General features: G+C 42.4%; 1 protein-coding gene across 2 annotated transcripts in view; it reads left to right on the top strand.

Annotated features, from left to right (window-relative positions):
* Positions 1-22,229, top strand: part of RANBP17 (RAN binding protein 17) — a 231,505-nt gene that overhangs the window by 198,995 nt on the left and 10,281 nt on the right. For both annotated transcript variants that reach the window (XM_036314166.1, XM_036314165.1), the window contains one exon: positions 6,054-6,220. In XM_036314166.1, coding sequence (XP_036170059.1) covers positions 6,054-6,220 — 167 coding nt within the window. The remainder of the gene's footprint in view (positions 1-6,053; positions 6,221-22,229) is intronic.

Here is a 22,229-nt window from a genome sequence, read left to right as displayed (position 1 = left end):
AGGACTCTGTGCAGCCAGGCCCAGGTTCCTCCCCATCGCCCACCTCTCAGGCCCAGGAGACCTGGCATTGCACGAGGACTAACTCAGGGCCGCCTCTCTGAGTTCGCTTGCCCCCTCCCCCCGAGAGCTTACTCTAAGGGCTCCCTCAGTAACAGGTGGGCCTTGGGCATGGTTTTGCAACTGGCGTACTTCCTCCTCCTCGGTCAGAGCTCCAGCAGAAATGAGAGAACCGTTTTCTAGACAAGTGGTCTAGTGTCCATGATTATGGCATTTACAGAAAGACAACTGTGAGAATTCTCCCCTCAGGTTGGAAGGAACAAAACCAAGTAGATGCCTCTATGGGCGAGTGGCCCCTCCTAGCACAGCCGAGCCCAGGCAAAGCATTCTCTAAAATTAGGCTTCGACTTTTCTTTCCTTTTCTCAATCACAGAAAGAGTACCCATTCGTTGCAGATAAACACAAAAATGGGCATAAACATTTTTAATCCCTCATATTTCCACCATCCACAAATTGCCAATGGTAATGCTGTGTATGTCCATCTCAATGTGTTCTACACGTATGTATGGTTTTTAAAACAAATATGAGCCCATACTGTACTCTGTTATAACTTGCTCTGTCCATTTAACAACACACCAACTTCTCTTGCGTGTAGATATCTCCTGGTGTACACCCTTGTTTATAGTCTGCCATCGTATTTCTGTATTTATTTAAACAATCCTGTTAGATTGTAGCTAAACCTGTATGCACATTCCTAATTGTTCCCTTGGGGTGAAACATGGGATTGCAGGGTGTGCAGTGCACATGCCTCAGGACTGGCCGTGCTATTTACCCTCCAGAGGAAGACAGGCTCGCGTGGCTGAACCGTTCCAACACCGGGCATGTGTGACCATTAAAAGACTACTTGACCTTAGCCACGTAACTCAGTGGGTTAGAGTGTCGTCCAGATATGCCCAGGTTGCGGGTTTAACCTCCAGTCAGGGTACACATGCAAGAATCAACCAGTGAATGCACCAGTATGTGGAACAACAAATCCATGTTTCTCTCTCAAAAAATATATTTTGCCACTTTAATAGAAACAAAAAAATAAAAATAAAAAAAAAATAAGTATTTATTGAGTGAATTAATCAGATAAGATTATTTTCATTACAGGGATGGTAAACTGTGGCTCAGAGAGGTGAAACAGTTTGCCTAAGGTCATACAACTAATAAGTACCTGATCGAGGAGTCTTTCTAACTAAAACTCATTCATTCTTTTCATCTGCCACCCTGCTAGATATACCTGGTAAAAGTCACAGTTTCGGTGGCTAGATGCCTGGTAAAAATGGTTTTCCTTGTATTCATGATTTTATCTTTAATATTGTTGCAAAATGGCATTGTAACCATTGGATAACTGGCAGGTGAATTGTGCTCTGTGTCTTTAAGAAAGAGAACTATTTAGATGTTGAAAGTAACCACTTGTCTTTCTCCTTTTCCAACAATAATAAATTTGCAAAGAGACATTTATAGGTATTGTTTGGGTTATTAGTAGGTTTCACTTCCACTATAGCTTCAGTGGAGAAAGTGAAAGGGAGGTACAGAAAGTTGAATCAGTGATAGAGTAGTGACTTGCTTAGCATGATGTTAAAAAATTTTAGTTAATCATCATTCATTAGCATTTTTAACCTGGGCCAGCTATAATGTGGGGAAAGGTAAAGGTGAATAAGAAAAGTAATTATAGTTTCTATCCTTTTAATCACCCATCTACCATCACCAGCACCACCATCCCCGTACTCTTCTATACAGAGACCAAGCACAGGGCTTACAAAAAGCTGCTCTCAACTCATTCATTCACTCAATATCAATTGTGCACAGAACTATGTACCAGGTACATTCTAGACCTTAGCAATACCAAAGGGAATGAGACAGATAAGGTCCCTGCTCAGAGGAAGCTTATCTTCTGACCAGGAGAGATAAACAATAAACACACACACGAGAATGTCAAGTGATGATACGAGCTAAACCAAGATTTTAAATGGGATAATGAATAGAGAATGATTAAGTGTGGCTTCTTTAGAAGTGGCGGGGATAGGGGTGCACTCCAAGAAGTAAAGGAGGGCGAAAAGGCGGAGCAAGGAAAGGTGAGGGCAGGTGAAAAGGTGAACTGACTGGAAACCGCCAGAGCTAAATGTTGAATATTAATCAGAATGTGTTATTATTTTTACCACATTCTTGAATTGGATGGACTAAATTGTATGTATGCGTGTAATATGGGAGTGAAATATTCAGGAAATAATTTAGAGACTTAGAGACCTTGTACATGTTCCCCCCACCAAAAACAAGCTAAAGAGAAGAAAGCTGTGGATTAGCTACCTACAATGACAGGCTTGGTGTTTTAGAGATTGAAATAGCCAGGTAAACAAATAAGTGAGAAGGAAGATATGTGTCATGCACTATGTATGCTAGGGCACTTTATCTCATCACTTTCTCACATCACCTTGCATAAGTAGGTAGTATTAAGCACATTTTGCAGAGGTGCAAATTGAAGCTCTGTAAAGTCAAACATCTAGAAAATAGAGATTGAAATCTAGACCTACCTGTTTCCAAAACCACTCAAATAGGCCTTTTATTCTGAAATTACCTTTCACGCCATATTTTTTCCAAGACCTTCATACACCCTTCTGCTATGGTGAGAAATTTTGAGTCAAAGCCAAATTTCAGCTCAGTCCTGTTATCTTTCTTCTGACTCTCAGTTAAGCAACTCTTTCCTACACAGTTGACTTTTCTGCACAGCTTTCTGTGGTGGGTCCTAGGGAGCAGGAGGGCTATTAATGATGCATGTGTTTCCTGTGGGGACCGGTTGCAGGAGAAAAGGAGCATTGGGTTGTTCTCAGTGCCAAACAAGTGGCAACAGAAGACACAGTGCCTGGTAGGCTTACAATTATACCCAAAATTGTCTAAATTATTGATGAATCCTTAATAGATTCTAAACACCAAGAACTAGAACAAAATATGAAAACTCATGACTTCTTTCATGTCAAGAGAGTTTCATTATTTGAGCCTCACCCAGTAGCTTGAGCTGTAAATAAAGAAAACTGATAATAATACATAGTCCTCGGCACTGTTCATTCTGTTTTTGATCAAATGCACCCCAATCCTTCCACACTTTTCAGTCTACCCTGAAATAGCATTTATCCTTTCTGAGTCCCCACCCATAGATCAGCTTGCTTTTATCGCAGGGATGTATGCTCCAACCTTTGTGTCTAAAGTGTTTACCTGGCATTTTCATAGCTGACTCAGTAGATTGGAACCTTTTAATGCAACCTGCATGGCATGTGGTCACCAAATCTATGTGAAGTCTTTCTCATTTTTGTATGAGTGATAGCATATTGCTCTCCACTGGTGAGGGAACCATATCTGTTTCCTGCTTGCTTCCTTTTGTAGATGTTAAGTTATTTAACCCATTTACTTTCATGGTTGGGACTTCAAAGGCAGAAATGTAAAGGAAAAGAAAAAAACAACCAGACTCAACAAGTCTTGACTGTTGGGCCTAGATGTTTTCTGCTACATTATACTACTGCTCAGGGTTATGAAACCAAACTCCCTTTTCTGCAAAGTAACCCAGTTAGTGGGGAGGGATAAACATTTAATTAATTATCAGTCAATCAATCAATCAAATGCCATAGCTTTGGGGTGGGGGAGAAGCTTCTTTCTTTAAAAGCCTATAGCTCCACAGGTTCCCAAATCTATTGTCAATGCCCATCTTTTAGACTTTCATTCAACCCCTGTGATCCTGCATCAGCTACCAGCATTATCCTCGATCTTAAATGCATACGTTTGTTTTTCAAAACTTGGCCCCAATACATGGATACATGGAACGGACTGACAGAGGTCAGTGGGGAGGCGAGGAGAACTGGATAAAAGAAGAGAGTAGCCAAAGAACATTTAAGCATAGTCCATAGACACAGACAGCAGAGTAGTGAAGGCCAGAGGAGGGGTGGCAGGGCTGGGTGGAGGTGGACAAAGATTGGGAGCGAATGGGGGTCATCTGTAATAATGTCAACAATAAAAAATAAACTTGCCCCCAACCTACCCTCTCCCTATTTACTACGCCATTTCTTTCTAAAACAGTATATGTGAAAGAGCTTTTAAATGGCAGTGTTGTATCAACTGTAGGTTTTATTACTAAACACATCTCAAGACCTTTGAAAAACTTTCTCAGATGAGTTTTGCATACCCATTCTTCAGTGAATTCAGCTAATATTTCACCTGAGATCTATGACAGGCTCACGCGTGTATCAGAACCTCGGAGGTGAACAAAAGGGGTAAGAAACTCTTGCCGTAGGAAGTTGATAATCTGCTGCTTCTAGCCCTACTTTCCCAGTCAACTCTTTGGAGTCCACCACATTGCCGTTTTCTGAGTGCCAGAGTGTTTTCAGTGGTTCCTCTGGGTCTTCCTGTCACGAATCATAAACTCCCCAAGATCATGTCCATATGTTAGCAATAGCCAAAAACAGCAGGACAGTGTCACACTCTGAATCAAAACCATGAATCTGGCTAGTCTACTTAACCCCCGGGCTTTATTTTCCTCATTTGAAAAATACAAGTAACAACACCTACTATATACAAAGTGGTTTTTAGAAGTTCATGAAACGATCATTTTGGTGTACAAAGGAGACTCAATAAATGGTTGTTCTATCTTGTCACTTTCTTGCTTAAAAAAACAAACTTCAATAACAACTCTGTTGCTTGATCCCCAGAGAGGGGTGTGCAGGAGGCAGCCGGTCAATGATTCTATCTCATCATTGATATTTCAGTCTCTCTCTCCCTCTCCTTTCCTCTCCGAAATCAATAAAAATATATTTTAAAAATTAATAATTATAAATATAACACCTCTGTTGCCTTTCAGGTTAAATGTAAATGTCTCAGCCCATATTGGATGTCCTCAAGGAAGACCCCAACCCACTTTGTCAACCTTCTCTCTGACTCCCCTCCACATTCTTTCACTCAGACTGAAAGCCCTGTTCTCTCAACACACCCGCCCCTCTCACCTTGAGAGCAGCCTGAGTCCCCTTTGTGATTTCGGGAGGTGCTGATGCTTACATATATGCTTCTTTAATATCCAATTTTGCTTAATATCTACTTAATTTTAGTGGTTAAGAGTATAGATCCAGAGTTCCTCCTTGTCTGTTTTCCTATCGTGGCTCCACGGTCGTGTAGCTCTGTGTCACTGGACAAGTCACTTACTCCCTCAGTGTCCTCCCCTGTAAATGGAGATAATGATAGCAACTATTATAATGCTGGTGTGAGGATTAACAATAATAATCGGTGTAACTAACACACTAAGTCTCAAAAATACCAGCTTGTTTTGAAACTAGTTATTTTCTTCTCATTCAGCTCCGCAGTACATCTGACGAATGATGAGAAAGGTTAAGTGCCTCTTTCAAAGTAACAATACAACAAGTAGTTGAAAAATATGGGATTTGAAACCAGAGCTGTCTGGCTCCAAAATCCATACCTTTCTACCACATATGTACCTTGTGTTAATCTCTCTACAGGAAAAAAGGCCTTCCTCGTGTCTAGCTAGAATACCTTTGCCAAGCCCATCTCAGGAGCTGCCTCCTTACCCACACTCCCCTTGGTGCCCATCCAGTGATGTCCCCCTCCCAGCCCTCCCGGCGGGGCGGCACTCATGCCACACAGAACGCTGTTACAGTGACTTAGGTGCTAGACACAACCTCTTTGGCAGCGGGGTGTTGCCCCTGAAGCAGAGCACTTTGCACCAGGTAGATACTTATTAAAGTCACTGAATTGAACAGAGGCTCTTGAAGATCACCAGTGGGAAATTCTGTCCACTTCTACCCAGGACTCATGCACTTCTCACATGTCTCTGCCACGGCCCACAGTGGACAACGGGTTTAAAGAATGAACAAGGCCAAATCCCTGCCCTCGGGAATTTACAGTTTGATAAAAATGCTTTGAAACTAGAAGGTGATTTTTTAACGGAGGCATTGTAATGAATCCAATGAAACAAACGCTTCAGTAATGCGAATGAATTCTCGTTGTTATTCGTACAGATACAGTTGTCTCCTCCAGCTGCTGTACCAGTTTAGACTACATCGTCACCTACCTCTTCAAGCACATAGCAAAAGAGGGCAAGAAGCCACTCCGCTGCAGAGAGGCCACCCAGGCCGGCCAGAGGCTGTTACATTTCATGCAGCAGAACCCAGATGTCCTGCAGCAGGTAACTGGGGGTTGGTCACCTGGCTTAAGAATCAGTTTCCCAAAAGCCAGCCTGGTCCCTGACTATCTCTGAGAACACCTGGTCATGCCGAGATTCCTTACCAGTTATTCCCTAGGAGTATTTTCCCTGAAGGTAGGATATTGCACCAGCTTTAGGACTACCCAGTCTCACCTCAGTGAGGCCAGCATTCAAAAAAAAGCTCGTTCTTCCAAAGGCCTGGGAGGGGAAAAGCCAGAGCTAGACATGGTCAACCTCTGATTTCTTCCTAGAGCCTCGAGTAATGTCATCATAATTTTTCCCTGTGAATACTTTGGGAAGCTACCATTACCTGGGCTCCCAGTCAGTCCCTGGAAACTTGCCATTCATTGTGTCATGGTTGGTATTTTTCCCATTTTAGGATGAGAAATCAAAGTTCAGATAGGTCACATTCCCAGGAGCATCCTATATAATAAATCCTATATAATAAAAGCCTAATATGCTAAGTGTCCAACCATCTGGCCGGTCACTATGACATGCACTGACCACCAGGGGGCAGATGCTCCGACCAGTAGGTTAGCTTGCTGCTGGCATCTAGCGATCGACTAGGCGAGATGGGGCTGGACACACCCTGAAACCCTCCCGCAGTCCTTCCCCAGCCCCAATTGTGCACTGGTGGGGTCCCTCAGCCTGGCCTGTGCCCTCTCGCAATTTGGGACCCCTTGGGGGATGTCAGCCGGTTTCAGCCCGATCCCCACAGGCCAGGCCAAGGGACCCCCCACACACACACACACACCAGTGCACAAATCCATGCACTGGGCCTCTAGTTTAAAAATAAGTAATAAAGCCACAATTTTTTTATTGTCAAATGTATTTTCTGATGGGCTAATGTGTGTTAGGTCCAAGTTTAATATTGTTTTTAAAAACTCACTTCTGCAAATCACAGTGGCAGCATGGATAAAAAGAAATATACATGCTGGAAATATTTCCAAAAAAATGACATTTTTGTATCACTATGATATTTTCCAGTTTCACTAGATTTGGCAAATGATATCTTTATAATGCTTCTAGTTGTTTTATTTTGCCAGATTATCTCCATTATAGTCTGGTTTGCAAATATAAATGCTTTAACATGGTCATTAACTAGCAAAGACGTTTCCTGCAATCAATAGAAAATGTCACTCTTGATGAAATAGGATGCGACAACAGCCATAGAAGAGATTTTCTTCCTGGCTGTTAATTTTTGCCAATATTTAAATGAAATTATGTGAACTTTTATTGGTGGTGATGTCTCAGTTAACCAGTTATTTTCCTGGTGTGGAGGGGTATAAGTAAGATTGTGTGTAACTAAGTAAAGGGCTGTAGGCCTGTAACTATTTGGTATGACCCTGGAATTATTACATGTTGGTGATACAGTAGATAGTAGAAGATAACTCACATTTGTTGAGGATTTTCTATGTACAAGGTACAAGAGCGATTAAGACTCATAAGCCCTGGCTGGTAGTTTGACTCAGTGGATAGAGGGTTGGCCCTCGGACTGACAGCTCTCGGGATCAATTCTGGTCAAGGGCACGTACCTCAGTTGGAGACTCAATTCCTGGCCTGGTCAGGGCATATGTTGGAGGCAACCAGTCGGTGTGTCCTCTCACATCGATGTTTCTCTCTCTGTGTCTCTCCCCCTCCCTTCCACTCTCTCTAAAAATCAATGGAAAAATGTCCTCGAGTGAGGATTTTTTTAAAAAAACTCATACAACGTAATTTCACTCCTTAAAAAGGCTCCTGTCAGGCAGGACAGAGAGACAGGTTCTGTTAGAATTTGATTATTATATGACAGAGTGACATAGGAGAAGAGGACTTTTAGAGGAGTCTTCTCTTTTAGACTCCCACAACAACCCTGAAATGTGGATATTATCATCCCCATTTTATAGATGAATACATTGAGGCTCAGAGATTAACCGGAAAGTGGAATGTGAACTGAGGTCTGTTTGTCTCAAAAGCCCAAGTCCTCGCCGATTATACCTTTGGTCCTCTAGGGACTAGTTGGTGGGGATAAGATTGCAGATTCACCTAGACTGCCTTTTCCAAATACACATTCTATCAAGAGTTGGGTGTACCTCTCCTCCCCGCACCCTACCGACCCAACTGCAGAAGCCTCTGATATTATTTATTGGGACTGTGTCATAGCCCTCAGGTGTTTTGCAAGGAGTAGGTTGAAAACCACAGACTTAGAACCTGTAGCCAGTGGAGAAAATAAATACCCATGGATTGGCCAGGGTTCAGACCCAGTCTCCACCCCACCATGGCAGGCAACAAGTGCACCACCAAATCCCTCCTGCCAGCACTCAGCCATGGTCACAATATTGTCCTATAAGCTTTGGCAGAAACTTTTAAGTTGGAAAATTTTAGCAAAAATCAATAGGCTGTGGCCCTAGACAAGTACTGTCCAAAAGTGAAGAGCAAGTAACATAGTTGTGCGGAGACAATCAAGTTTGTCTTTACTCAGAATTACCATGCATTTGTTGGTTTAAGTAATTTCTGTGTGTTAATAATACTTGGTAATCCTTTACTTTATAGTGTCTGACTAAGTAGTGATATATCTTTATTAACAGTGGAATACATTCTATTTATTTGGAATGTAGGCTTTCAGATAGCATTTTAAATATTAATGACTGGTATCTGGTAGTCAGCATAAATATGATTTGCATTAGCACTAAGTTATATCATCTTGAGTGCCTCTGATGTCAACTATTGGGCATAGTACTATCTGACATCATCTCCTTAGGTCACTGACAACTTTGACCTCTATTCTATGCACAGTTTCTGTCATCTCAAAAGCTCTTTTGAATTGATTTGAAATTTTGACTCTTCCCTTTATGAGGCAGTAAAATTGATAATTATTCAGATGGGAACTGAGCACTGAGTGAAAAATCAATTCCACCCGCTCTCTGCTGCGTATAAAATTACTTCTGAGTCGGCTGGACTGAACGGATGGCCGGAGTAAAAGCAGCAGGAGGAGTGGGAAGAATTAGCTGGACAGCGCTCATAGCCTGAGGGATGGACTCGGAAAAGAGGGAGTGGGCCAGTTGGGGGTTATTATGAGCTAGGGTGGGTCCCATTGATCATCTGTTTACATCATCTTCCCAAGACTTTATAAATCAGCCCTGAAGAGCAGCAGAGCCCAAGGTTCAGCCTCTTACCAGAGGGACTTTGTATTAGATTATTCTCCTTTTCACACTCAGATGAAAAGTGAGCCATTGATTATTCATTGGTCGCCCATTAAATGCTGATTTTATAGATGATTTGCCTATCACAGGAGGTAATGAACAAGGTTGCTGCTTTATAACTGGAGGTTTCAGTTTTCAAGGCATCTGTGTCCGTTAAGTAATGCCTAACCCTATTAAAAGGAATGGGTTACAAATTGCTTAACAGTGCTGAAAAACTAGACCCTAATGACTAATTGTGCTTGGAGTTTAGAGAGGGTTTGTCAGCTCTTTAAACTAAACTGATGCAATGATACTGCAATTATTTACTAGTTTGAGTTGTTTTTCCCCCCAACCTGGATCTATATTGCTGGAAGCATAATTGCATGAGGAGTGTCAGTTCCAAATTGCAAAAGTTATCTCCTGAAGCTTCCATAGCAAATGAAGCAGGAACCCACTTAAAGGGTTTTCTAGCATCTTAATAGGCCTTCCATTTGTGTGCAGCAGCCTGGGAATGACATTTTAAGTGCCTCTCACCTTAAATGTGTTTATTTTGACCTGCTATGTGGCTTTAGATCTTCAGTGTTTTTAAAAACATTTTCCAAATAAGCCATCTATCATATTTTGCAAACAAATCTAACTTTGCAAGCATTAAATGTAGTCCATTTGAAGATGCATTATAATTAAGTGGCTCTATTTCAAGTAAGAATTATTGTCTAACCAGCATTGTTTTGTCTTAACAATTGAGAAAAACCCAGTTTATACATATTAAGAAAAAAATCCCTTGCCCTAGCTGGTTTGGCTAAGTGGATAGAAGGTCAGCCTGTGGATGGAAGGGTCCCAGGTTCGATTCCTGTCAAGGGCACATGCTGGGTTGCAGGCTCGATCCCCAGTAGGGGATGTGCAGGAGGCACCTGATCATTGATTCTCTCTCATCATTGGTGTTTCTATCTCTCTCCCTCTCCCTTCTACTCTGAAATCAATAAAAGTATTTTTTTAAAAAAGAAAAAATCCCCTATGTGTTTTTATGTCATTAGAAAGATAAACCAAAATTTTAAGAACAGGCCAATGGAACAGTGAGTAGGCACTGATCTGCTAAGATCAAACTTCTCTGTGAAATTGTTTCCATTTTATCACTAGTCATGTTAAGTGTTTCCATCAATAACCAATAGGTCAGCATTTATTTAGTTATCTCACAGAGTGGAAGATTTGCCCAAGTTGGTACATGAGAGAGTGAGTTTTCTAGATTTATAGGGGCACTTCAAAGACGTGACTAATTCCTTTCCAGATAATCAGAATGGAACACTGAGGCTGAAAGCTTCTCTAAGTTAGAATTTCTCTTTAAAGTAATCGCACCTAAAAAGCAATGCCTTCCATGGAAGTAGAACAAGGACTGTGTGAGCAGCAGTGTTACTGATTAGCTTCTGTGATTGACCTACCTGGTATTAACAAGGTCTTTTTAGCAATTATATTCTCTAAACTCTAAATACGTTAAATGGGGGAGTTAGAACATTTAGTTTTGACTTTATCTTACCCACATCTATTTAACTATTTGGCTCAAGTACCAAAAACCCAAAAATGTTCTAATTATGACCTCTCTCTCCCACCCTCCCCCAACCTCTCTTTTTGCACTAACCTGGCATTTAACTACAAATTGTGAAGAGCTGTCAGGAGCTATAAGAATCATACTTCAGTAGGGACATAAACTGAAACAACATTCACCCTTTCCTCAATCAGTCAGTCAATCAATGAAAATTGCTTTTGTATAGTGCTCTTTATGACATACATCCCAAAGTGAATTACAGCAAAAGGGAAATCATCTGCTCTTTTTTCATTTCTGTGTTTAGATTGAAACGATATTGCTCAACATTTTGACATACTATACAAGACATCTTTCATACTTAAGATTCCATTCCATAACAGTAAGTAGGGGAAAGTGCAGCCGCATATTTAACTGATGTTGAGATTTTGGCCTATAGAACCTTAGCAAGACTCGCACAGTGGGAAACACTTAAGCAGATGAAATATATTCATGTCTCTTAGCCTCTTAAAAAATAATTAGCCAGATTTTCTAATGTTATTAAAGACATTCTAGTGAACCCTAAATAGAAACTGTGCCCTCCACATGACCCATTAGCTCAGTCTGGTTGATTTGCAACTTTATTATAAAAAAATATGGCAGTAGATTGATATCAGAAACACACACTGAAAGGCCATTCACAAGACAGTTGAGATAGCGTGGTTTGAAAGGTTTAAAGGAAGCAAGGGAGAGGTCATTATCAGCAAAAGTGGAAAATAGGACCTCCCTGTCATGACACAGTTGTTTTGCAAATGCTGCTGTGAGCAGCCTCTGTGTATGCTATGTGTTTATTTCTAGGAAGAAATAATATTGGCAAAATATAACTGCTCACTGTGTGCAGGCACTAGCTTAAGCTCTTACCCATTTAATCTGATTTTGTCATCATAGTATCTCTGTGACATGATCTCCATTTTACAGATAAAGAAACTGAGGCACGAAGAGATTAGGTACCTTTCCCAAGGCCACATAGGCAATAAGTGGGAAAACTAAAACTTTAGCCTCACTCTGTTCAACTCCAGAGTTCACGTGCTTAACCATAAAGTGATAGTTGGCGGGTGACAAATCGGAAGTAGTATGTGTGCCTTAGGCACTTGCAATGAGGCAAGTTGAGCTTCCAGTAGGTCCCACCGGGGCCATCCTTAAGGTAGAGTGATTCAGAGCAGTCATCCTACACCTCAACTTTGTGCTGCAGCCGGGACGAAACAGATGGGCAGTGACCCACAGAGGCAGCGGGCAAGGGAGAGGAGGGTCGCTCTGCCAGCTGGCACAGAGAGCCCGTGCTCCCGCCACCGAGGCAGGGCCAGCAATTTCCCCTCTGTTACACCCACACCCCATCACTGATTCTGTAGCCACACCTTGGGGTGTAACATTTAGTAAGCATGTCTCCTGGAGGAGATCAGAGTCTGGTAGTACAGCCATCTCATGATGTTCCTTTGTGACGGTCCTTTAATGCCTTTGAGGTAGCTCCTGAGGTTCACTCTAACCTGATTTTTCAAGGATGGAATCAGTATGGCAGCTGTGAAATAATTCAGGGGAACAAGTGTTTTTTGCATCCAGCCCCTATATCCAGCACATCCATAGGCTACGTCCTGATTTTTATCACTGATTCATCAGTAGAGGATACCATTTTCCATCTCTTTCTGGTTATAGACAGCTTCTCTTTTCTAAAGGAAGCTTCTACCACTGAGTACCATTAGCTAGGTCCTCTCACATTACCAAGTCTGAAACTCACACCTGGGTTCCTCCGAGCCTCCCTCTGCCTCTCCTTTCCATTGGACAATCTCAGGTGCCTTAGAGCCAAGCAGAAACCTTGGCTGAGGTGGCCTGGCGACACCTGAGTTGAGTACACATCCCTGTCTAAAGGGGGCGGCATCCACAGCTCCAGCGAATTGCTTTCCCGTAAGAAGGTAAGACTCAATGTTGCCAGATATATGGAGATTTCCCCACAAAGAGAAGCCAGAAATCCAGATTTTAAAACATAGGCCACTAGCGCTAGCCGGTTTGGCTCAGTGGATAGAACATCGATCTGCGGACCAAAGGGTCTCGTATTTGATTCCAGTCAAGGGCACGTACCTTGGTTGCAGATTCCTCCCCAGCCTGCGCCCCCTGGTCAGGGCTCATGCAGGAGGCAACCAATCGATGTGTTTCTCTCACATTGATGTTCCTCTCTGTTTTTCCCTCTCTCTTCTACTCTCCCTAAAAATCAATGACCTCTGCAGGTCAGTACTACATGCCTGGTTACCAGTTTTCCGTCTCTTATATACTCCTAGAGAATTTCAAAACTGAGACTTCCCGATGCAGGGACCCTTGTACTTCTCACACTATTTCGTGTGGCACTGCCACAATGGTATTTTTATTTCTCTCTGATGTTTTGATAGTTTTGAAGCACACTTTTTTAATTAGTTGTTTTAAAAGGATGCAGTTATTTTGTATACAGAAGGGATGCAATAAACAGGCAATGAAACTCAGTGAACACCTCTCAGAAATCTTATTTTCAAAATAACCAAATTTGTTTGAGGCAAAAATAAACTTCAGTTTGGGAGAGAGAGAAACAGAGAGAGAATGTGTGTGTGTGTGTGTGTGTGTGTGTGTGTGTGTGTGTGTGTGTGTGTATAATCTAATTATTCAGAATATCAGAAAGAACCAGGGCTGGACAGAAGTATCTAGGTAACAGCCAGGTAATGGAAGTCCAAAAGGGAATAAAAGTCTTAGGAATGATTAACCTGTGACCACCCCACTACAGATCAGTTTAGAAAACTAAAGTTTATGATTTTAAAAACTTTTCATTTAAATGGCATCTTATCCGTGATATTATAAATTTTTTGTCTATCTGTAGAAGGGGGATTTTTTTTTTTAAATATACTTTATTGGTTTTTTACAGAGAGGAAGGGACAGGGATAGAGAGTTAGAAATATCGATGAGAGAGAAACATCGATCAGCTGCCTCCCGCACACTCCCCACTGGGGATGTGCCCACAACCAAGGTACATGCCCTTGACCGGAATCGAACCTGGGACCCTTCAGTCCGCAGGCCGACGCTCCATCTACTGAGCCAAACCAGCTAGGGCTAGAAGGGGGATTTTAGTCCAAATCCTGTTATGAACTCTATCTTTGCCACTTTGATTTTCTTTATATTACAGAATTATTTGTTGAATGACTATTTCAACTGTAACCAAAACATGATATTTTAAAACAGAAAATCCAGTTAAAACAGAAAGCCATTCTTGATTAATAAATCATCAAATTAGTGTTATAACCATAATGCCCTATCTTTACAGGACACTTTGTTTATCTTAATACTTGTCCCCGCGCCTAGCAGAGCCTGGCACCTTGTGATAGTCAATGACTGTCTGCAAAACAAACCACCACATTCGATATCAGAAGGTCAGTCTGCAGGCAGTGACTTTAGGTATCAAATCTGGCATGGTCGTAGGCTACTTACTACATACTAAGCTAAATGGCAATGCTAACGTAAGATCAGTATAGAATATTATTATATACTATATAATAACCCTGCTGAAATGCCACAAGAAAATTTCATTCTAAACATGGGTGAAGAAAGAAATACTTCAAATATAGTTCCAAATGATTAACAGAACAGAGAGGGTTTTTGTGTGTGTGTTTTACTAGGACGTGTGTTTTTCTTCCTCCAAGCACAGTTTAAAGATGTAATCCATTGATAGCGTAACTCGCCTTATTAATTGAAAGGGATGGAATCCACCAGATGTAGCCCAAACCAGCAGAGAGTTGGGTGACTAAGCAACAGCAAAGACACCATATTGAGTGAGCCAGAATTCAGTCTCCAAGCCATTCATTTCAGCCAGTGACAATACATTTAAACTCCTGTGCCTCAGCAGTGATTGATGGTTTAATATCATATATAATTTTTTTAATGAAGGGAAACCATTTAAATATGTTACCATTTGCACTGGTATTCTCCTATGTACATAACTGCATTTAATCATTATGGGGATTGTTTTTATACTTGTGTAATTTGTATCCAAGAAATAACTGTCAGAGCCATCTCATGCTGTTGCTGGAAATGGTACAGTGTGCTTCATCCTTGAATAGATTCATTCTTCCCTGCACATAATTAAGAGTGTTGGAGCTTTCGCTGCCACCACATAGGAATTCCATGTTTACATTTCTGAGAATGAAAAATTAGCCACAATGTGCTTTTTCGGGTACCCATTTTCTGGGGCTATGATATTTAAGTACCTTAGTTCTATACCAGTGTATAATTTGAAGAGTTTGATTTTAAGACTTTTAATATTAAAATACATAATAAAATTTTATTATCTAATTACAAGAGGGTTTAGCCTCTTATTAAAGTTGCTAAATCAGACCTAGATTAGCATCATAATGGCACAGTTTGACATGGAATACTCAGAAGTCAAGTTCGAGGGAAGGGATGGTTTTTTGTTGTTGTTTAGGGGATTTTCTCCTATGCCCACCCCTGCCCACCCCTTGCACAAAATAACCAGAATGAAATGCATGTATGGAAACAAACAAGGAGCGATTTGGAACGCTGGGGAAGGAGTGGAGGTGTCAGCCTAGGATGGTACCCTTAGGCAAGGCAGCTGGTATATGTAGCCTTTTGTTTATCTGCTACTGGTTTATGTAGCCTTTAGGCCGGCACCAGAAACAATCACTCCTACAGGGTCAGCTGCTGGTCAGAAGCAAAGTAAGAAAAGATTTTGCCTTCAAATGCGCAGCCATAATTTCTGTACAGCTGGCACCTGCTACTGGTGCACAGCGTGAAGGTGAAAGGTCAAAGAGGCAGTTGTTCAAAACTCAAGAATGGCTTAAAGGGACTTGTAGATTAATCTGCTTTATTAACTTCTGTATATTAGATAACTATTGCTGTGAATGACAGTACATCTTTTTGAATAAGTCGCATCTCTTTCTCTTTTAAATTAGCTTTTGCGTAATGAATATTAAATAGAAAGCATTTCAGGAGTAATTAAATGAAAACAGAATGATGTCATTTTACAATTATATTTGTATATTTATAGAACAGGGAAATTATAATGTTTTCCAAGGAGCGAAAAAAAAGAGCTCACTCTTGATAAAAGGAGAATTTGGAATAAATAGATCACATGTCCATTAACCTTTGTGTTTAATCTAAAAACTAGGATGTAGTTTGTGACTTTGCATGAAGTCGCTGGGTGCCAGTGGCTGGCTGTGGCATTCCCAGGGGCTCCAAGTGTTTTTCTGTATGAATTAAAGGGACTGCAATCTGTCATCATTCTTTTATCTACAGTTTAGCACAGTCAGTTTTGCTATTAGTCTGTGGCAAATGCTCTCAGAATATCAAAGGAGTTGTAAAAAGTGAACAATGGCCATACCTTTTCCTGCACACTCATGTAAAGCAGATGGACATTTCATAAGGAAAAAGCAGAGTTGAACATAGGCTTGGCCCAGGAGTAATTAGGCATGCTTTACAACACTCTCACCCAGAATGCTAGATGGTTTTTAGCCTTTTCATTAATGGTGGTTGGCATAATTGGCTATTACTGTAAATTAAGGATTTAAAAAAAAAAAAGAGTTCACTAAATGTTACCTTTTTTAAAGCTTCTGCAAGGAAAATTGCTAATCCATAGATTAAATACTGACCCCAGCTCTGGGGAAATATTTAATAATTTATGTTCTAAAGCAGGGGTGGGCAAACTTTTTGACTCGAGGGCCACAATGGGTTCTTAAAGTGGACCGGAGGGCCGGAACAAAAGCATGGATGGAGAGTTTGTATGAACTAATAAATTCAAAGTAAACATCATTACATAAAAGGGTACAGTCTTTTTTTTCAATAGTTTTATTCATTTCAAACGGCCGGATCCGGCCTGCGGGCCGTAGTTTGCCCACGGCTGGTCTAAAGGGACAGTTTTGTCTGCTGACTCTCAGTGGTTTTTGTTTTTAAAGAATTCTCAGAAAATGAAAGCAACTCGGATGATACTGCCTTTTTATGTTGACAGCACAGATAGCAGCATTCATCCATACTTCACAATCAGAACTTACCTGGGATTTTATTTGCACCCGCAAGTTTTAACACCAGTGCAGTCTTTCTGCTCTAAGCAGCGTTTCTGTAATAGGTGGGGATGGAGGGGAGGGGCTACCTGAGATCATCTTGGAGTCACACCCAAGCTGGTCCAGGGCTCACCAGAAGAATCCTAAACTTGCGTGGGTGTCACAGAGGCTAAGTTAACCAGAACACACTGGGTTAGGAGTATTTCCTTACCTTACCCCTGCAGAGTGGCAGGGCCTGCACACTTCCTGGAAGATCTAGACTCTTCCTCCATCCTGTAACAGAAGGCTTGTTTTCTGCAGGGTTTCCAGGACCTAAGAGGTCACTATTGGAAGGGCGACCTGAGACTCAAACAGAATTATGGTGGAGAATGATGGTGATGAAAAAGAAGTACTGATAATTATCAGATGCCAGGCCTGTGTGCTAAGTGCTTTACACACACACACACATGCATACATATTTCTATTTAAGTCCCGCTGTGAGGCAGATATTTATGTCCATTTTATAGTCAAACTATGGTAATTGCAGCTCTAAGAAGTCAGGTAACTCACCAGTGTCATGCAGCTAATAAGCAGCAGCACCTGTGCTCTTAACCATGCTGTGATGCTACGTTTAAATGGACTAGAAACCGGATTGGTGGGGATGGAGGGTGGGCAGTGGGAGACACAATATTCATTCATTCATATGTTTTTGATTAATCTGAGGACCTCTTTTTTGGGGAACTAAGTGGACAAGAGGTAAACCCTTGTCCCAAACTGCCTCAGTTAGTCTTCCCTAGATTGAGAAGTTGGCATTTAAAGTGTTGGTCATAAAAAAAATAAAGTGTTGGTCAGCCTCTAATCTTCACCTGAATTGAAGACTTGAAAAATCAAGAGCCATGGGCTGCCGCTTCCTTGCCACATGCTCAGAGAAGTAGCCGGTCTGTGGCGAGAGAGTAAGGCAGACCTGCTGAGAATCTCGATGGGAAACCAGGCAGCTCCAGAGGCAGACAGATCCTGCCAGCTTCCCCTCCCTGGTTCGAAGCCTTTCAGAGTTCCGGCTACTCTGCTGGTCCAGGGGTCCTCAAGTCAACCCTTTAGGCCTGAGTTTTGTCTGTGGCAGTTGCTGTCCTCACAGCCAAGAGTCTTGACTTAAGGAAGTTGTGAGGACAAAATGAACTAATGAGTAGACTCACCCAACCAAGAGGGCATTCAATAAATATGTCAAATTTATCTGCAAAAGCGTGCAGGCAGCAGTCACTTCTTGTGCCTCTCTGTTCTTATCTCTGCTGTTCGTATTTATAAATGTGAGCAGTACCCTTCCCAGGAAATCCCATCCCAAGACTTCATCGCACAAAACGATTTGGTTTTGAAATCACAGCCAGATTACCCGGGTCTTCCTAACGGTAATAGTCCCGTCCATGGATCCTGCCCTCCTCCGAGTTCTTTCTGTGACAAACATTGTCAAGGTCACAAACACTCGCTGGCCTGGGTCGGGGCATGGTGTGGATTTGATTCTTGGCCCCAAACTGACTTTTTTGCACTTATTCTTCCTGCCTACTCAGGCATCACCTTGCAGTGGCAAGAATGAAAATCAACTCCATGATGCTTTGCATGTTTACAATGTCTGCATGCCTGATGTCTCTATCCTAATAAGTAGGTAGGGCCAATATGGATATTTTTTAACTTGGGAGTATAGGTACATGAACAAATTTAATCTCAGTACCTGTATGGGAAAAGTATGCAGAGGTTCAGAGAGGCAAAATAACTCGCCCCCAGTCACACAGCCAGTCAATATCAGTGTCTAGAATAGAAGGCAGGGTTTCTTATCTCTGGATCATACACAGTTTTCACCACACCAGGCTTCCCAGGGCCTTAGCCTTTCCTTCCTTCCTGGCATTTCTTATCCATTCATCCCTGTCCAAGAGCGGCAGCAGGTAAATGGCAGGGTTCCTCCTGCCTTCTTTCTCTGAGTGCATTGGGAATGAGTGGTACGAGAAGCTCTTTGAATTGCTTGAAAGAATGGAACACTATAAAGTGAGGATTGGTTTAATGATGGCATAATTTATTCATTTTACAATTATTGCTTGTTTTCACGTACTTGAAGGGTAACCTACGTGAAATATTCCCAGAGTATATTAGTGGCTGGAGCCGTGAACCGAGGCTTTATATCCATTTCTGTCTTAACTCTGGGAAAGTTTAACCAACACTAGTAGCCTTTGGGCAGGTGTGAGCTTATATAGTATGGAAGGGAAGACTTCATTAGATGGCAGTCTGATCCCTGTGTGAAGAACAAGGTTTCCTAATCCTTGACCTTCTGTGAGTTCATCCTGCTTTGTATGATTTGCAACCAAAAGAGATCTTAAATGTTCTTCTGTCTCCCTTGTCATGCTTAGAAAAATACAGATGCAGAGTTTTCAGACTGAGGGAACTCTGTCCTCCTTTCAAAGTTGTTTTATTGCAAATTCTCCATGTTTGTTGAGGACTATTTGCTTTATTTTTTTAACTTTTTTTTAATGTGTTTTTTAGTGTGTTTTAATTGATTTCAGAGAGAAGAAGGGAGAGAGAGATAGAAAAATCAATGATGAGAGAGAATCATCGATCAGCTGCCTCCTGCACACCCCCTACTGGGGAATCAAGCCCACTACCCAGACATGTGCCCTGGCTGTGAATCGAACCATGACCTCCTGTTTCATGGGTTTGAAGCTAGCCATGCAAGCACTTTCTACTTTATAACAATCAGAGCAGACAGGTTTTGCAGCCAACATACCTGGCTTGGAATACCAGTTAAGTGCTTCGTACCTGTGTCCTTGAAATAGTTACTTCACCTCTTTGAGGATACCAGCACCTCAGCCTGGCGAATTCTATACCTTACTTAAACTGGTCCCCAGGATCAGGTAGCTGATCTACTCCGTCCTGAAGCCCAGAATCCCCAAAACTTGAGCCAAGACTCACTGCCTTCAAGCTCTCCACTCAGCCTACTCCATAACTGGAACACTGGTGCCATGGAGAACAACATTCATGTGCACAGTTAGCTGAGGTCATATGAGCAAAGAACATGAAATAAGCAGCCAGGGGGGACAGCGAAGGAAAGTGCAGCTTCTGAAGAGAAGTGTCTTAGTGCCGAAGAGTCTCACCAGAATGAAAACCCTAAGCAGGAGCTGTGTCGGTGCCGTACTTCTGCAGCATCTGTATAAATGGGACAGAGGAGGTCCACTCGGGGAACTCAGGTGTTACTCAGAGTTCAGTGCATTTAGGGATCATGTCTTGGAGACCATTAAGGTGAGAAGGAAACAACTGGATGGGTGGGCAATGAGAGATGTATAAATCCTGAGGCTATCATATACTGTAAGCCCACAGGGACCACATTTTGTCCAGTTCTGTACCAGTGTCTCACACACAGTAGGAGCTCAGTGCATGCGTTGCATGTGTGCAGCTAGCACATAATAAGAGCTAAGAATGGAATGTTGATTTGAAATGGTTGCAGGATTCCTCGCTCCACGGGCCTGGCCTGCTTTTAGGCAGTCTGCACTTTAAGGGAGAAGCCCCACCCTATGCAGATACTGTCCTCTCATCCCTCCCAGCCCATCTTCTCCCCAAGCCCCTGTAATACAGAGGCTGGAAGCAAATTGACAGGACCTGGAGGAGAGTAACTCAAGTGATTTAGGAGAATGGAAGGGCTGGCTTATGGGGCCAGATTAAAGAAGCTAAATATGTATAGCCTGCCTAAGTGACAACTAAATGGGGCATTTGATAAGTCTATAAATACTTGGAAGATGTAAATGCCAAGGAGGAAAGGGAATTACTTAGCATGGCACAATGGATATTGGCATAATGGGATAATATTAAGAAAGGGAAAATGAAGGTTGAACATCAATAAAAAGCTTCCTCACAAAGAGAACCATTCCTGACAGGGGACACTATTAAGTTATGTGCTGTGGCCAAGGGAAGCAATGGCAGTGCCATTTCCCAGGGTACTGGCAACAGAGCCAGCAGGGCAGGTGCCCAGCTATATCCTGACAGGGCACAGGAGCCCAGCAGGCAACCTGGCTTTGGTTTCGCAGCCCCAGAACAGCCAAAAGGTGCCTCTTCTTGGAAGAAGTCAGCTGAGTCGGGCTTCGAAAGTCTCCAGCCCTCTGGAGAATGGTTAGACTGGCAGATCACCTCCACATCACTGCCAGGGAGATTCCCTCAACGTGAATGGTACCCCGTTTCCTGCAGGACAGCCCATGTTCTAGCACATGACAAGGCCCTTCACAAGACCTGGCCCTCGTCTACCTCCTCAGCCACCAGCACTCCCCATACTCCCTCCCCAGCCCCCCAGAACTGCCTCTGGTCCCCCAAACACTTCTCCAAACCTTTGCACCCACTGCCCTTCTTCCCACCTGACTGCCAACCTTTGCTTATTCTCTACAAGTTCAGTGTCCCTGCCTGCCCCACCCCAGGCACAGCCAGCCTCCTCCGGTCTCTCAAAGCCTCCTGTGCCGGCATATATTTGGGGCCCTTCCTCTACTGTGTTATCGTTGTTTAAAGGCTCTGTATTTCCTCCTCTACTTGACTGTGGGCTCTTGGAGGGCTGTGCCTTGCAAATCTGTACATCCCCAGGGTCTGACCCTGAGCCCGGCACAAAGCAGGTGGTCAGTCAATGTCTGAATGCATCAAGGAATGAGGCCCAGTTCCCAGCACTCTTAGTCACTATCATTTCTTAGGATCCCTATGTAATTATTAAGGCAGAAGAGCTTCCAAATCTCAGTAATATCATTGAGTCACCTTCCAAGCCTCTTGGCCAGGACTTGCTATGCCATTTAGACAACTATAAATAAAAACCCTCAAACCTGAAAGGCAGCACGCTGTCCTCTGCGGGTTAAATGTGAACTCTAGACTCATCTTCAATGGAAAATGCTTCTGAGGGCCCATGAATTTTCCACAAAAATACTTTTCTCCCCACAACTAATCATTCTGAACATGATGAGTGAAATAATCCTCCCGTTGGTTATGAAGGGTTTTATGTCCATCTAACCAAATCCCTTCACGAATCAGGGGGAACGTGATAGATGAGAGGCCGTGAAGCCCTGAACCTCCTACTGCAGGGATAATATATTTATTATGAGATACAATATTCATCGCACTCCGCTCTGATGACTGCGGGAGATGCCCTCGTGCCATTATGCCTGGTGTTGTTCTGTTGTGAAATATGATGTTCATTGGCCGTGTTGTGATGGCTGCTCAGTAAAGTAGCATGCCGCTTCCCCTCC

Source organism: Myotis myotis, unplaced genomic scaffold, assembly GCF_014108235.1.
Source record: "Myotis myotis isolate mMyoMyo1 unplaced genomic scaffold, mMyoMyo1.p scaffold_m19_p_6, whole genome shotgun sequence".
Lineage (NCBI taxonomy): Eukaryota > Metazoa > Chordata > Mammalia > Chiroptera > Vespertilionidae > Myotis > Myotis myotis.
This window is presented reverse-complemented; position numbering and strand designations above follow the sequence as displayed.